General features: G+C 42.6%; 1 protein-coding gene across 2 annotated transcripts in view; it reads left to right on the top strand.

Moving 5' to 3' along the window:
• The window catches only part of crebbpb (CREB binding protein b), a 56,015-nt gene extending 41,011 nt beyond the window's left edge, over window positions 1-15,004 (top strand). For both annotated transcript variants that reach the window (XM_042340942.1, XM_007893611.2), the window contains exons 21-32: window positions 670-750; window positions 1,455-1,511; window positions 2,430-2,507; window positions 3,307-3,374; window positions 4,286-4,436; window positions 5,563-5,709; window positions 5,902-6,015; window positions 6,579-6,744; window positions 10,303-10,470; window positions 10,852-11,013; window positions 11,381-11,662; window positions 12,614-15,004. In XM_042340942.1, the coding sequence (XP_042196876.1) occupies window positions 670-750; window positions 1,455-1,511; window positions 2,430-2,507; window positions 3,307-3,374; window positions 4,286-4,436; window positions 5,563-5,709; window positions 5,902-6,015; window positions 6,579-6,744; window positions 10,303-10,470; window positions 10,852-11,013; window positions 11,381-11,662; window positions 12,614-14,857 (3,718 nt within the window). In that variant the 3' untranslated portion in view covers window positions 14,858-15,004. The remainder of the gene's footprint in view (window positions 1-669; window positions 751-1,454; window positions 1,512-2,429; window positions 2,508-3,306; window positions 3,375-4,285; window positions 4,437-5,562; window positions 5,710-5,901; window positions 6,016-6,578; window positions 6,745-10,302; window positions 10,471-10,851; window positions 11,014-11,380; window positions 11,663-12,613) is intronic.

The following is a 15,004-nucleotide window of genomic DNA, read 5'->3' as shown; positions in this document are numbered from 1 at the left end:
TTCAACTGCGAAACTAGTCCAGATTGAAGTCTGGAGGTAAGGAGGAAGAGTGCAAAGTGAATTTCTGCACACCACTTTTGTGCTTAATTAGAATATTAATGGAGTATTCAAAATTGTTCAAACATGGGGATTTATTAAAAATCTTAAACAATAGTCGCCTTTTAAGTCATTAACAATTAAGCAAAACATTTAAGTGTTCTGGGTCTAAGTGCAGCAAGTAATCACCCTGCCTTTCCAAAAATGAAAATCAGAACCCAGTCCACAACCATACTACATATTCAATGATAAAAGCGCCAGTGATCCAAACTATTTGCCCAAATCAAATTTTAATGATTTAATTATGTAGTGATTATTGCTTTTTTAACCTATCCAATGAGACCAAATGCTAATCTATGCTTTGCCTTGGCTTTCTGCTCTGTGTTTGTCTTGGTGTTCCGTCTTACTTTGTCTGTGCTGTTTGTTCCTCCCTTTTCTCTAACCCTCCCGTCCCCATTGTCCACATTGACCCGACCCAACCTGGTAAAACACTGACCTGTAATCTCATCAATCAACCAACCAAATCCTCTCGTCGTGGTGATCTGCCCTCCTCTCTGATTGGTGGCTCCATTGCTCGGCTGGCTGTGTTGTGTGGACGAACAGTTCACCCAAATATGGCCTTCTTGCTGACAGGTACCACTTCTGTGAAAAGTGCTTCAACGAGATCCAGGGGGACAGTGTCACTCTTGGTGATGACCCTGCCCAACCGCAAACGTAAGTATTTACTTCATCTTCCATGTTTTTTTGTTTCTGGGTTGCCATTTTTGTATTTGAAATTTCTTTTTATGATTCACATAAAGGAATGCGTGACCTGGGAACAGAAATGTTTTTTGGTATATTGAATCATTAGAGGAATAAAAAATGTCTGACCCTCTTTAAGTAAAATTTGCAGGTTTAATCCCAGATCAGTAACAATGAAAGATTAGTGCAAAACATTTTGATACGGGGAAACTATCTGGTTCTTCGTTTTTGAGGGCTGGAGCTTGGCAGGGGTTGATGGCAATCCAATTAAAATGTGCTCTGAAGCTTTGAGACATCCTTCTGGCATGATAAGGTGCTATACCAAATGTAAGGATTAGTATTATTATTAAGACTTGCAGTATAATGTGTTCTTGCTCAACCATCAATCTGCCATGCTGTTGATTGTTTCCATATTAAAAACTTGGGTGGAAAGATTTTTTAGCTTTCAGCCCAACGTGCATTTGAGATATAAGTCAAAAGGAAGCACTTTTACCCAAGAATTTGAAAAAAATTCTGTAAAGTTCAGCAGATTTTTGCAACATATCCGGCTCACTAAATAGCAATTGTTGTGTGCTGTGCAAATACAATGCATTCCTGTTCTGGAGTAATGTATATTTTGTGAAATGGCACCTCTTGTCATCATTGCATGGCATTATTGCTGCTTTACCTTTTTACAGGACTATTTCAAAAGATCAGTTTGAAAAGAAGAAAAATGATTCATTGGATCCTGAGCCGTGAGTGTTACTTGTTTTGTCTATCTTTCGCGGAGGGTTGGGGGAGATAAGCGGGGTCTTCTTGAAGCTGAACTGGCTCCAAGGTGACATGTTTAGCAATGGAATGTCGGAATCAAGCCCATCCTCTTTGGTAGTCTCGAATGTCCAGTTCCTGAGGCAGGTGGGTCCTGAACACTGTTGATGACAGCACGACCAGACTGGCTCGTCAGCAGGACTTAGAAGGGCAGACCAGTTACTGGGAACTCTTCCCACTCAGCTCCTGTTAACCTTGCCAGCCAAAGCCCAGCTGGTAGGGTGGCCCTAGCTGGACAAGGAGCGGGGAAATCTTGTCAGGCAGTACTCTCAATGGAAAGCCATGTGGTTTTAGCTGGTTAGATTCCAGCAGTACTCCCAACGCACACTCTGGGGTCCCCAAACCTTGGTTCTTGCCAACCAGTGCCCAATACTTTCTGGAATTAGGCAAGCAAGGAGACAGTGCCCATTCCATTTCAATAAATATCTCTGGAATATCCATGTATAGGTGGGATGTATGGAACTCTATTTGGTTTGAATACTTTTAAGCACGGTGATAGGTTTCCGTATGTCAAACCAAATAAAAACCTAATTTCTTCCAACTCCTGGTGTTTTGGATTCTTTTGTTTGCATAATAGCAGACTTTAATGCTTTGATTGTACTTTCCAATTATCTGTTTGCAATTTAAAGCAACTATAGATGCTCAATTCTTGAAAAAGTTAGAAATCTATTTTTCAAGAATATTTGTTTTCACAATTAATGTCTGCTTACTCTTCAGTGCCAGATGAGCTGTATAATACGTTTTAGCTCTTTCTTGAAATGCCAATTTTAAGGTTATGATTCAATTATCAATTCAGTATTATACTAAAATAGTGTTAGAATCTAACACATTATTTTTCATTGCAGTTTTGTTGAATGTAAAGATTGTGGTCGTAAAATGCATCAAATCTGTGTTCTCCATAACGAAACAATCTGGCCCTCAGGGTAGGTATTGCTGTATTTTCAGTTAGAGGGCTTGTGGTTGCTTCTATGTTGCACCTATTCATCTAATCTGATCCCAGAGTTTAACTGTACTGAAATCTGCTATATGCATTGTCAGTAAAGCTAGTAATGTAAATGCTGCTAGGCAGCTTGAAAAACTTAGTTGTGATTTGCACATATTCCTCTCAGTTTCTGCGTAATGTATCTGGCAAAACTTTTTGTTACTTCATTCATACATTTTGCCCTCAAAATATACAGTCAATTCACTTTAGAGTATATTCTATGAAACATTTTGAGATGTCTCAAATATGTGATAAGGCATTATATCAAATGCAAGGATTATTATTATTCTATCTTGTTTTCCGTGCACTAATTTACTAAATCAGAATATTCGGGAAGTCCACAATCTAGTCCATCATTGAGTTATTCAACTGGAAGGGGGAAGAACTCTTATTAACAGTAATACAGATGAGCGTAAATGCAGGAACTGATCTAATCATTTTCAGCTTTTTGTTATCTCAGTCCAGCCTTCCTCAGTGCCTTGCTGATGCAATTCCTTTTTGAAAACTTGAGTTATATTTGCTGAGTATTATATTCAGCTGTATCATCCATCACCCACTATATAAACATTTATAGAAAACTCGCTAGTACCACAAAAGGCAAAATGTTAACCTTGCTGTGGGAATTAGCTCAATGTTTCAACTAGCTTTGTTTCCTTTTAGATGAAAATCCTTAAGTGCAAAACTTCTGTTAGTGTTTTATATGCAAACTCCTGCTTAAGATGTTACATTTCTCTCTACAGCTTTGTCTGTGACAATTGCTTGAAGAAAGCGAGTAGAACCAGAAAGGAAAACAAATTCAATTCTAAAAGTAAGCCTATTTTTTTTCTGTGAGATTTGTTCTTGTCAATAGTATACTTGTTTTTAGCCGTGTCTACCTGTATTTGACAGTCAGATAAAATGATCCATTCAGTGATATTGCTCATTGTCTGTGTAGTGCTACCCTGATTATAAGGAATCTAGTCCGAGCATCTTGCAATCCATTTTTATGTTGCATCTTCACTGTATTCTCCAGAATTGAGCACTTAGTACGCTCATTAAAATGTCTGGATTACAAGACATGTTTGTGCCTTGATTTATCCCGGTAACCATTTGAGCCAGCTTGGATTTCGGAGGTATCTATTATGTCCTACTCCCCTGCCCTTTTATGTATTTTTTCGAGTATCTTGTCTAATTCTCTTTAAAAAGATGTTATGGATTCTGCTCCAACCACTGTTTTTGGAGGGATTTTCATTTTTAAATTAAAAAAAATTTAACTTTGTTTTGGTAAATATATGACATATAGATACTGCCTTACAGACCAGTAGAAATTATTTCTTCCTATTTATCTTACCAAAACCTCTCTTACTTTAGAGCAATATCAGGTGTTCTCTTAGCCTTCTCTGTTCAGCAGCTTGAGACGCTTTTGGGTTAGAGGGAAGACAATCAGTCAGGGTTCCCGATTACTCTTCTGCAGAAAGGTGGATATGGTTGAGGTTCAGCTTGATTGTCCTATTCTCCCAAGGGTAGAATAGCCTGCTGTAATTGCTGTGAAAGGCTATTTGGGTAAGGTACCAGGGTGATCAGCACCCATGAAACAGTTCGTCAGTGGCAAACAAAACTCCTAACACTTTGAGGAGGGAGATGGGAAGAGTGTTTAAAAGATGGAAAAGTGGAAAAAAGCAGCTTGTCTAAATTACAGATTTTCCGATACAATTACTTAATCTGTTCTTCTGGTTCTAGGATTACAAACAACCAGGTTAGGAAATCATTTGGAAGACCGAGTGAACAAATTTCTACGACGTCAAAATCACCCAGAGGCTGGAGAGGTGTATGTGCGTGTTGTATCGAGCTCAGACAAAACTGTGGAAGTCAAGCCAGGAATGAAAAGCAGGTGGGAAAAGGCATAATGCTGATAAGGCGTGTTGCAAGATTTGGTCATGTATTATAACGTGTGTAGATTATGATCTGAGAATTCCCTCAGATTGTTTTCTACAGCTTTTGATTGCATTCTGCTTTGTGCAAGTTTCAGGATTCTATTTAGATCCATGTGTATAATGTGCCATGATCAGGCGCTGCTCTTCTACTGTTTTCGCCCCTCTAAAAAGGAGAAGTAAACCTTGATGAAGTGCAGAGTACTTAAGGAAGTGGCTGTTGAAATTGGTCATGTTCTGGCACATATCTGAAGGGAATGACTGAAAGTGAAATTGGTGTCTGGGATTTGTAGAACCACGAATACAACCTTTACAAAAATGGCCAAAGAATAACTCTAGGAATTACCAACCACATAGTCTTATGCATATTGCAGGGAAGATATTGATGACATCATGAAGAAGAAATGACTGAAGCAGCTAGAGGTAATTTGTAAGAGCCGAGATGGGTTGGCTGAATGGGAAGGATGTAATTCCTGATAAATCTGTTGGAATTCTTTGAAGAAATAATAGTACTTGTGATCTTCTGAAAGCCTCATACGTATACAACTCTTTGGGATTCTTGCAAAGTATGGAAAATTTAGAACTTTTAAAGTATAGTCAGATGATTTATTTGCTGTAAATCTGCTGCACGTAGATATATGTTAAAAGCAGATTAATACATTCACCCCTCTGAACCAAAATTGCTCTGTGGCACACCAGTCACACAATCTGGAAAGAAGCTAATGATATATAACCATGGCACTCAAGGCAGACCTGCATGATATGTAAATTCAACCATATAATCCTCCCCTAAAAGTAATATCCTGTGTTTACTTCATAATGTTGTCATTGTTTGAGGATATTTGCATGTGATGCAGCTCGGAAGAAGCTAAGGTTGCTTGTTTAAATACATTTCTCTTGTTTCTTCTCCACCCTGTTTGTGGATGGCAGGTTTGAGTATGTTGCCCTTTCCATTTTGTTCACGAACAGCCTATTTCTTCTTTTATTGCTCCCTTGAATTGGCTTTAATCCCCAAATTGGATGTCTGTTTCTTTGGAATACACGTACAGGAATGTGGATCTGATTGCCCAACTCCTCTGTTTTCAGGTTTGTGGATTCAGGTGAAATGTCTGAGACATTTCCTTATAGAACCAAAGCACTTTTTGCTTTTGAAGAGATTGATGGAGTGGATGTCTGTTTCTTTGGAATGCACGTACAGGAATATGGATCTGACTGCCCAACTCCAAATACAAGGTACTAGTGTGGTCTCTGCCATGGTGTGTTCTCTCTGTGTGGTATATTAAACAAAACATATTGTTGTGCTCCCCAATGAGATGGGTTGGGGGTATAACTTCACCAGGAGAGACGCATAGTGATGCAACCACAGGAAGGAACATGTTTTTCTTACTTGCTAATGATGATGATATTTCTATTTCATTATTGCAGACGTGTGTACATATCATACCTCGACAGCATTCACTTCTTCCGCCCAAGATGCCTCCGAACTGCAGTCTATCATGAAATCTTAATTGGATATCTGGAGTATGTGAAAAAACTTGGGTGAGTTACACATTGGAAAAGGTGTCAGCCTCACTCAGTTGGTCTCGCCTCTGAATTGTTTGATCAAAACTTATATCGGGACTTTGAGCTCATAGGCTGACATTCCAGTGAAATGCTTCTGTGAGACATTGTAGGTGGAAGACAAAGATTTTGTGGCATTATTTGAAAGAGAAAGAAGTTTCTCCCAGTGTTCTGGCCAACAATCTCCTTTTTATACGGCCTTACCCAAAGGATGGCATCTCCAACAATGCAGCATTCTCTCCTCCCCCCTTAGAATTGTAGTGGGGTGTCAGCTTAGATTGTGAGATAAAAAGTTCTGAAAGTGGGGGATAAACCCACAGTCCAGTTGCTGTAGCATACTACCAATTCTGACTTTGAATCTCAGTGAGTCAGAAACAATGAGGCTATTTCTTACATTTGTCAAGGAACATTTTTGCTCATTTGACTTCTGCATGTTCATAATGGAGTCTATTTTGTGACTTGTATTTTGCCGTGTACAATCACATTACTGTAGTTTAATTTTCTTGAACTGCCTGTTTCAATGTGTGGTCTATTTCCCACAGTTATACGCAGGGCCACATTTGGGCATGCCCGCCCAGCGAAGGGGACGATTACATCTTCCATTGCCACCCAGCAGATCAGAAGATCCCCAAACCTAAACGGCTGCAGGAGTGGTACAAGAAGATGCTGGACAAAGCTTTTGCTGAGAGAATTATACACGATTACAAGGTTTGTCCTTTAATTTTATTATCCACTTTTAGAGAAATTTTAATTACATAACTCCATTGAATTCAGTTTATCCTTTGGTTACATTGATTTACAGTAGAACATCACTAATTCGGTCACTTAAGTGACTGGGCAGAAGTGCCCTACTTAGTTTGGTGACCTGATTACTGAAATAGGTCAGGTGATTCTGGTCACTGATGTAATGTTTAGGGCATTGGTAATGGGTAAGGGTGATGAACATTCAACAACCATACTTTGCAATCTCAATTAAAATAAAGGCATTGCCACATTTAAAATAGATCTTAGATTTCATTATTTAAAGTTCACATGAGAAGTTAAAATCAACAAGACCGAGGCTCTCTTGATTGGCTCCCGTCAGCACCTCCTCACCTCAGGCACTGACAGCATCACCATTTATGGTTGCACACTCCACCTTACTAAGCCAGTCTGGAACCTTGGGGTCTTGTTGACCCTCAACTATCCTTTCTACCCCACTTCTATGCCTTGACCCACTCTGCCTTCCTCCACCTCCACAATGGCACCTAGCTCCGCCACTGTCTCACACCGCAGGCCGCCGAAACCCTCATACATGCTTTCATTACATTGAGGGTAGACTATGCAAACTCATTCCTTGTCGGCCTCCCCACTATTGGCGGGTGGGCCTTACACCACTCTGCCCCCACCCTCTGGAACTCCATTCTACAATCCCTCTGCCTCGATCCCTCCCTTGCCTCTTTCAAGACCCATTTCAAGACCCTCCTCTTCGATTGTGCTTTTGATCTCCCTGATCCCCAGCTCAGGTTCATAACTCTTGTCTGTCCAGTGCCTTGGGACGTCCTCCCAATGTGAAAGGTGCTTTACAAATGTAATTTTGTTGTCTTCGTTGTAAAATCACACAAAATGTTAATTTCTTGGAGAAAGATTCCAGCATTGTTTGGCTGGCTGCTGATTTAACCTGAACTCCCTTGGCCTGCAACTCACCCTCAGCATCAGCCAAAGTCTGCCACGTGTCGAGTTCATGATCAAGGCAAAAGTCCTTCACTTGTCCCAACAAACCCAGTGATTCAGCATAAGTGAGAGGGGGCTTTAATGCTGTAGGTTGCTCTTCCTGTTCCTTCTCCTGTGTGTCTTGTTCCTCAGTGTCCCTGGTAGAAACTCCTCCACTAGATGCTCGTCCCAACCTTCATTCATGTCCTCAGTGGAGGGCACATCACTGTCAATGGCTGCATACTCTTTGACACTGAGGATATGGGTGTCCAGTGACAGGTACTGACTGGCCTGAGACAACAACTGGGCAAATGGAATATCATCATCAGGGTCCTCCTCCACAGGCTCATCCACACTAAAGCCAGCCTGTTGAGCTATGCACCATGTTGACTGCTGAATGACTTGTGAATGACAGGCTTCAACTTGTGAAGCCTGCACACCTGTGGCCATCTCTCCAAGAACCACGCATAGAAGACTCCTCCTGTAGTGAATCTTGACATTCTTGATGATGCCCTGGTCAAGGGGCTGGAGAATGGATGTGGTGTTAGCTGGGGAAAAAAACACTAACTTGACATTGATTAGAGTAGAAATGCTGTGCGGGTGAGCTGGGGCATTGTCCAGTAACAGCAGCACATGCCTGCTCTATGCCAGCGTCTTTCTATTGAAGGTCTGAAGCCACTCTGTAAAAATGGCACTGGTCATCCTTGCCTTTTTGTTGCTCTACCACGTGACGGGAAGCTGAGTCTTGATATTCAAATTCCTAAAGGCATGAAGCTTGGCAGCCTTCCCTATTACAGCTGTCCGTTCAAAATCTCCCTCCATGTTGACGGTCAAAGACATAGTGATGCGGTCTTTGGATTTATTCCCACCAGTACAGCCATCACCACAAACTGAAAAGCTCCAGTCAGGGAGAACCCTGAAAACAACCAGATGTATCCTTATTAAAGATGTCATTGGGTGCATAGCCAGCTGTAATCTCAGAGAGTTTCTCCTTCCAGTTGTCAACAATAGCAGGCTCAATGTCATCCTTTTACTAGACACAGTTGTAAACACAATATTGCGTCTGGACTTGAAACAGCCAAGCCAGTCATTTGATGCCTTGAAGCCAGTCTGGCTAAGTGAAGCTTCAAAGCTGAGTGCTCCCTTTTGAGAATGCATCCAACTGTGTTCTCCCAACACAGATCACAGCTAACTGTCCATGACTTTTGCCCTCACTGTTCTTGATCAAGTCCACTCTCTCACATAAGGACAACTCCTTCTGTGGTGGCATGTTTACAACACTTGTCAACAGTCACTAAATCAAAACAATGTACACACAAATGACTGTTGTCCTGAATAGTGAAGTGCCCGGTTTACTGAAGAAGACAGCCTATGTTTTAACATAGACAGTGAAAGAAACTGCGAAAATGTGCCTGCAATTGTGAAGTGACTGGATTAGTGAGGTGACTGCAAACTGGGTTTCTACAGTACTGTGTAATACTGATGCGAAATAGTGTATGAATTGAAAGTCTGGTTTATTGTATCCTTTATGCTGACGACTAATTTTCAAATGTGTGACCGGTACCCAACATATAATCTAATGATCATAATTGAAATGTAGCTTTCTGAATTTTGAATCTAAAAATTCTGCTGTTGTTGGGAAAATTCTTAACAATTTGAAAACTCCAATGAAGATGTGATCCTTGCAAGGTCAATTGCTGAATTCTAATATAAAAATATTAGGGTTAATTTTATCTGTGCCCTTTAGATCTTGACTACATTATAAGATCTCCACTGAACCTCTCTTCTGTATGCACATTCCCAGTTTCTGAAGCCTCTCATTACTCCAGTATTTAATTGGCCTTCGCTATACTTCCTCTAGTGTCAAGATGTCTTTATTCTAATGTGGCAACCAGAATTATATGTATTACTCTAGATGAGTCATATCTGTGTCCATCTGATTGTAGGTCTGCTGTTTCTGGATCACTAGTCTGTATCCATTATAGGAATTAAGTGATTATTCGCTAGGAAAGTAGAAATGTGAAGGCGAAAGAGTTAACTGAGAATCACACCCCGGAAAGGAAAGAAGTTGGATAAACCTATAACCTCCACTATCTGCTGTTTGAAAAATGCATCTCATTTTATTACGTTAAATTGGGTGGTCTTGCTTCTACATTTTTTAGCTCATTTATACTTTAGACTTGTTAGTTGGAGCCCCATTATATTTGGACAACATACATATAACCTATAGTTAATGGCCATACCATGGACGTGCAATATACCAGAAGAGCGGTACATTTCCAGCTTTTAGCACTGACTGACTGGCTTCCTGTCAGGCCTGTCAGCGACATCTCAGCAACCGCTAGAAATGCTTGTGAGATGACCAGCCGGCTTCTTGTGTGCCTATACTACACAGTGATCACAGCGATAACCTGACAACCCAAAACACTGATCGGTGCCCATTTTTATCACCCGACTCATTATGACCCAGGAACTTATTTCATAGATACAAACCGCCTCAATATAACTGGGTACAGGTGACTTGCTGTATGCAGTATTATAATAGAATGCTGATTGGTTTTCATTTGCTGGCAGGATATCTTCAAACAGGCAACAGAGGACCGACTCACCAGTGCAAACGAGTTACCTTATTTTGAGGGTGATTTTTGGCCAAATGTACTTGAAGAAAGTATAAAAGAATTAGAACAAGAGGAAGAGGAGCGCAAGAGGGAGGAGAACAGCATCCCCACTGAAGCACCTGATGTGAGTGATGGGATATTCTCTTTCATAAGTTGGGGATTGATTCAATTTGTGTGAAATCTTTGGATCAGTACATACATTACTGCAAACAGAAAGTTCATACCAACTGGAGTTGGCCTCTTGTCTTTCATTATTATTACAGTAAATTTCTGGGTATCTGGAATTCCAACCTTGCTGGACTGGACCCCCCAAAAAAAATTCCAAGCATTTGCGTGGAACAATAATTTCCACCAGCCCACATTTTCCTGTCCCCTGACTCTTAGGGCGACAACAGGAAGTTAGTCAAAATGATAATTTACAAAATAAAAAACAGTAGTGTTGCAAGTTGGAATGTCTAAGATACTGAGGCCAACATGTTAAATGCTCTTTTCGTACTTCTTCTAGGGAAAGAAAGGCGACAGCAAAAACGCAAAGAAAAAGAACAACAAGAAAACCAATAAGAATAAAAGTAGCATTAGCCGAGCCAACAAGAAAAAACCTGGAATGCCGAATGTAGCCAATGACTTGTCCCAGAAACTCTATGCCACAATGGAAAAGCATAAAGAGGTACCAGAGTCACCATAAAAATAATTCTGGTACATACGTCCGACCATTTCTCCCCACTATCCTCCTCAGACCACAGAGAGAAATGTGTGGCTTTGGTCCTTTTTACTGACTGGGCTCTCAGAGAAATGCAATTCTTTGTAAAGGGAACGTTTGTATCAATTTGGCTTGGTTATTAGTAGTCTCGTGTCTGGGTCAGAAGTTGAGTTTAAAGCAGTCGCCTCTAAATTGGCGCTCACATTCCACATTGATACTCCTATCACTAACTGGGGAGTACTGCATTGTCAGTTAAGGCATTAAAACAAGTTCGTGGCTGATACTCACACAAACTCCAGGTCTTTGCTCCTAACATAATTGCGTCTTTTTTCAGGTGTTTTTTGTGATACACTTTCATGCTGGCCCAGTCTTAAACACATTACCATCAGTTGTGGACCCTGATTCTTTGCTAAGCTGTGACTTAATGGACGGCCGTGATGCTTTCCTGACACTGGCCAGAGATAAGCACCTGGAATTCTCTTCGTTAAGGCGTTCAAAGTGGTCCACCATGTGCATGCTGGTGGAACTGCACAACCAAGGGCAGGACCGCTTTGTCTACACATGCAATGAGTGCAAGCACCACGTGGAAACACGGTGGCACTGCACAGTCTGTGAGGTAAGGGCACCAGGCCTGATGTTCCTGCTGTGTTGCATTCATCATAAAACTACAAGAATTGGGTGATCATTTAAAAAAAATAAAAGCAGTTGTATCTTTTCAATGAAACTTTTTAACAGGTATAAAAAACATTAAAATCTGGATTAAACCTCTAGAGAAAAAGAGGAAATAATCAGAGGGAATATTTATTTTAAGTACTTCCCCTTGATATAGAGGAGGAAAATATTTTCATATGTTAATAATTAGGAAATTTTGGTTAAATACTTATTGGGAGACACTCCCAATAATGTGCTGAGGTGAAGCAGTGTATGTGTGTCCTCAAGGAGAAAAGCTTTAGGACTTTAACAGCGAGAATTCATTCGAGCAGAGATATTCAAGAGCCAATACAGATTATCTAGGGGGGTGGTTGAAGCCAAGATACTGATTTCACTTATGAAGCAGTTGATTTTGCAAATGGAAAGGTTTCCATTCAGTAGAGTGGGTATTGTGGAAGAATGAGATCCAATGGGGGAAGAGCCTTCTTCATTGGGATGTCCTCCTGACGTGAAAGGTACTATATAAACGCAATTTGTTGTTCTTCCAAAAAAATTATTCCAGACTTCAGAGTGCTAAAAAATATATTGAGAGGTGTTAAGAAAATTGGAATTTTATCTCATGTTTAAAGAATCTGGAAGAAAGATAAATAGGATTAGAACAGTTTGTTCATGTGGGCAGGTAGCACAGTAATGGGCTGATAGGCTCCTGAAAATTATGAATGTGAACAAATTGGAGGAGGTTTTAGTCTTTGTGCCATTCTCAATGTTAAAGTGATTTCTTTCCCTACTGTCCTGTGTAAGATGCCACTATAATATTTCTATCTCTGTAATAGTTCGGTTTCAAATGTAATCAGTTTCACTTCATTTTTCTTATTTTTCCCCTTCCTCCCCTGTTCTCTTCCCTCTCCTTTTTTAGGACTATGACCTGTGTGTCAATTGCTACAACACTAAAGGCCATGAGCACAAAATGGTTAAATGGGGCTTAGGCCTGGATGATGAGAGCAGTAACCAGCCCGATCCATTGTCTAAGAGCCCTCAGGAGTCCCGTCGTCTCAGCATTCAACGCTGCATTCAGTCTTTGGTCCATGCCTGCCAGTGTCGCAATGCCAACTGCTCGCTGCCATCCTGTCAGAAAATGAAGCGGGTTGTGCAGCACACCAAGGGCTGTAAACGCAAGACCAACGGGGGCTGCCCTGTGTGCAAGCAGCTCATTGCCCTCTGCTGCTATCATGCAAAACACTGCCAAGAGAACAAATGTCCTGTGCCATTCTGTCTCAACATCAAACATAAGTTACGTCAGCAGCAGCTCCAGCACCGGCTGCAGCAAGCCCAGATGCTGCGTAGAAGGATGGCCACCATGCAGCGTGGAAATGTGCCGCAGCAAACATTGCCTTCTCCTACCTCAGCTATGCCTGGTACACCAACTGGACAGCAGCCCGGCAACCCTCAACCCCAGCCTCCGCCTCAACCACCACCACCCAATAACTTGTCAAGCGGTTTCTCTAATCCCCCAAGGACTCAACCCTCTACCACTGTCTCGCAAGGAAAGCCCACGAACGAGGTAGCACCACTTCCCCAGGCTCCTCCTGCTCAGCCCCCACTGGCTGCGGCATTGGAAATAGCTCGAAAGATTGAGCTGGAAGCCCAGCAGCAGCAGCAGCTTTACCAAATGGCAAACCTGAACAATGGCATAGGACGGCAAAGCATGATGACGCAGCCAATTGGGGCCGTCAACCAGATGCCAGCAGTCAGCATGAAGGTTCCTCGCCCTCCCATGAACCAGGTGATGTCCAGCATGCAGACTAGCCAGTGGCCACAAGCAACGACACTGTCACAGCCACTGCAGCCTGGCATCCCCAGAACTGGCATTCAGATGACACCACCACAGACTCCAGGGGGACAGAGGATGCCGGGCACCCAACAAACCCCGAGAAGCAACATCTCCCCCAACGCTCTCCAGGATCTCTTGAGGACTCTCAAATCGCCCAGCTCTCCCCAGCAGCAACAGCAGGTTCTTAATATTTTAAAATCCAACCCTCAACTTATGGCAGCATTCATAAAACAGCGAACGGCTAAATACCAGGCCAGCCAGCCTGGCATGCAGCCTCAGCCTGGCATGCAGCCTCAGCCTGGCATGCAGCCTCAGCCTGGCATGCAGCCTCAGCCTGGCATGCAGCCTCAGCCTGGCATGCAGCCTCAACCTGGCATGCAGCCTCAACCCCAGCCCAGAATGCAGCAGCCAGGCATGCACACTCAAGCAAACATGCAGAATACCCTGCAGAATATGAACCCCATGCAGCCAGGTGCCCCCCGGCCTACCTTGTCATCACAGCAGCCAGGCATGAGTGCTATGAACGCCCAGGGACAAAGCATGAACATGATGAACCCTGGACACAACCCAAGTATTGTTCCATACAGGGATCTGTTAATAAGACATCAACAACTATTACAACAGCAGCAGCAGAGCACTGGTATGACTGGAGGGATGGCAGGGCACACCCAGTTCCAGCAGTCACAAGGACCAGCTTACACGGGCATGCCACAACAACGGATGCAGCAGCACATGTCCATGCAAGGTGGGCCAATGGGACAGATACCCCAAATGGGGCAGATTAACCAACTGGGTCAGCCAGTGATGGGAGCTGAGGGGCCTCCAACCATCCAACAGACGATCCAACAGCGGATTCTCCAACAGCAGCAGCTGAAGCAGCAGATGGCCTCCGCAGGCCAGCCAACCCCCATGAGCCCCACCCAGCACATGCTCTCAGGACAGCCCCAAGCATCTCACCTCCAAAACCAACAGATCGCCACCTCCCTCAGCAACCAAGTGCGGTCTCCGCAGCCTGTCCCATCACCGCGACCCCAATCCCAACCTCCGCATTCCAGCCCTTCACCCAGGATGCAACTACAACCTTCTCCGCACCACGTCTCCCCCCAGACTGGCTCCCCTCACCCAGGACTAGCAGCTCCTCAGGCCAACCCCATGGATCAGGGACACTTTAGCAGCCAAGAACAGAGTGCAATGCTTCCACAACTGACTAATCCAAGCATTAGTGCTATACATAGTGCAACAGGTGATTTAGGACTGGGTGCTGATTCCAGCCTAACAAGCTCCACTATTACATGCGACACACTAGAAAAGTTTGTGGAAGACTTGTAGCGTTTTGGGAGCAATTTTTCCTTGGACTTTTTGTACTGAAAATTTCAGCTGTCTGGGGATTAACCATCCCTAGAAGGAACTGCAACTTCTTCCTTCAACCTTAAGGAATGACTTGCTGTTAAATACAAAGAATATATTTTTTGTTCA

This window comes from Callorhinchus milii, unplaced genomic scaffold (assembly GCF_018977255.1).
Source record: "Callorhinchus milii isolate IMCB2004 unplaced genomic scaffold, IMCB_Cmil_1.0 Scaffold16, whole genome shotgun sequence".
Taxonomy (NCBI): Eukaryota; Metazoa; Chordata; class Chondrichthyes; order Chimaeriformes; family Callorhinchidae; genus Callorhinchus; species Callorhinchus milii.
Note: the sequence above shows the minus strand (reverse complement) of the source record. Positions and strands in the feature narration are given on the sequence as shown.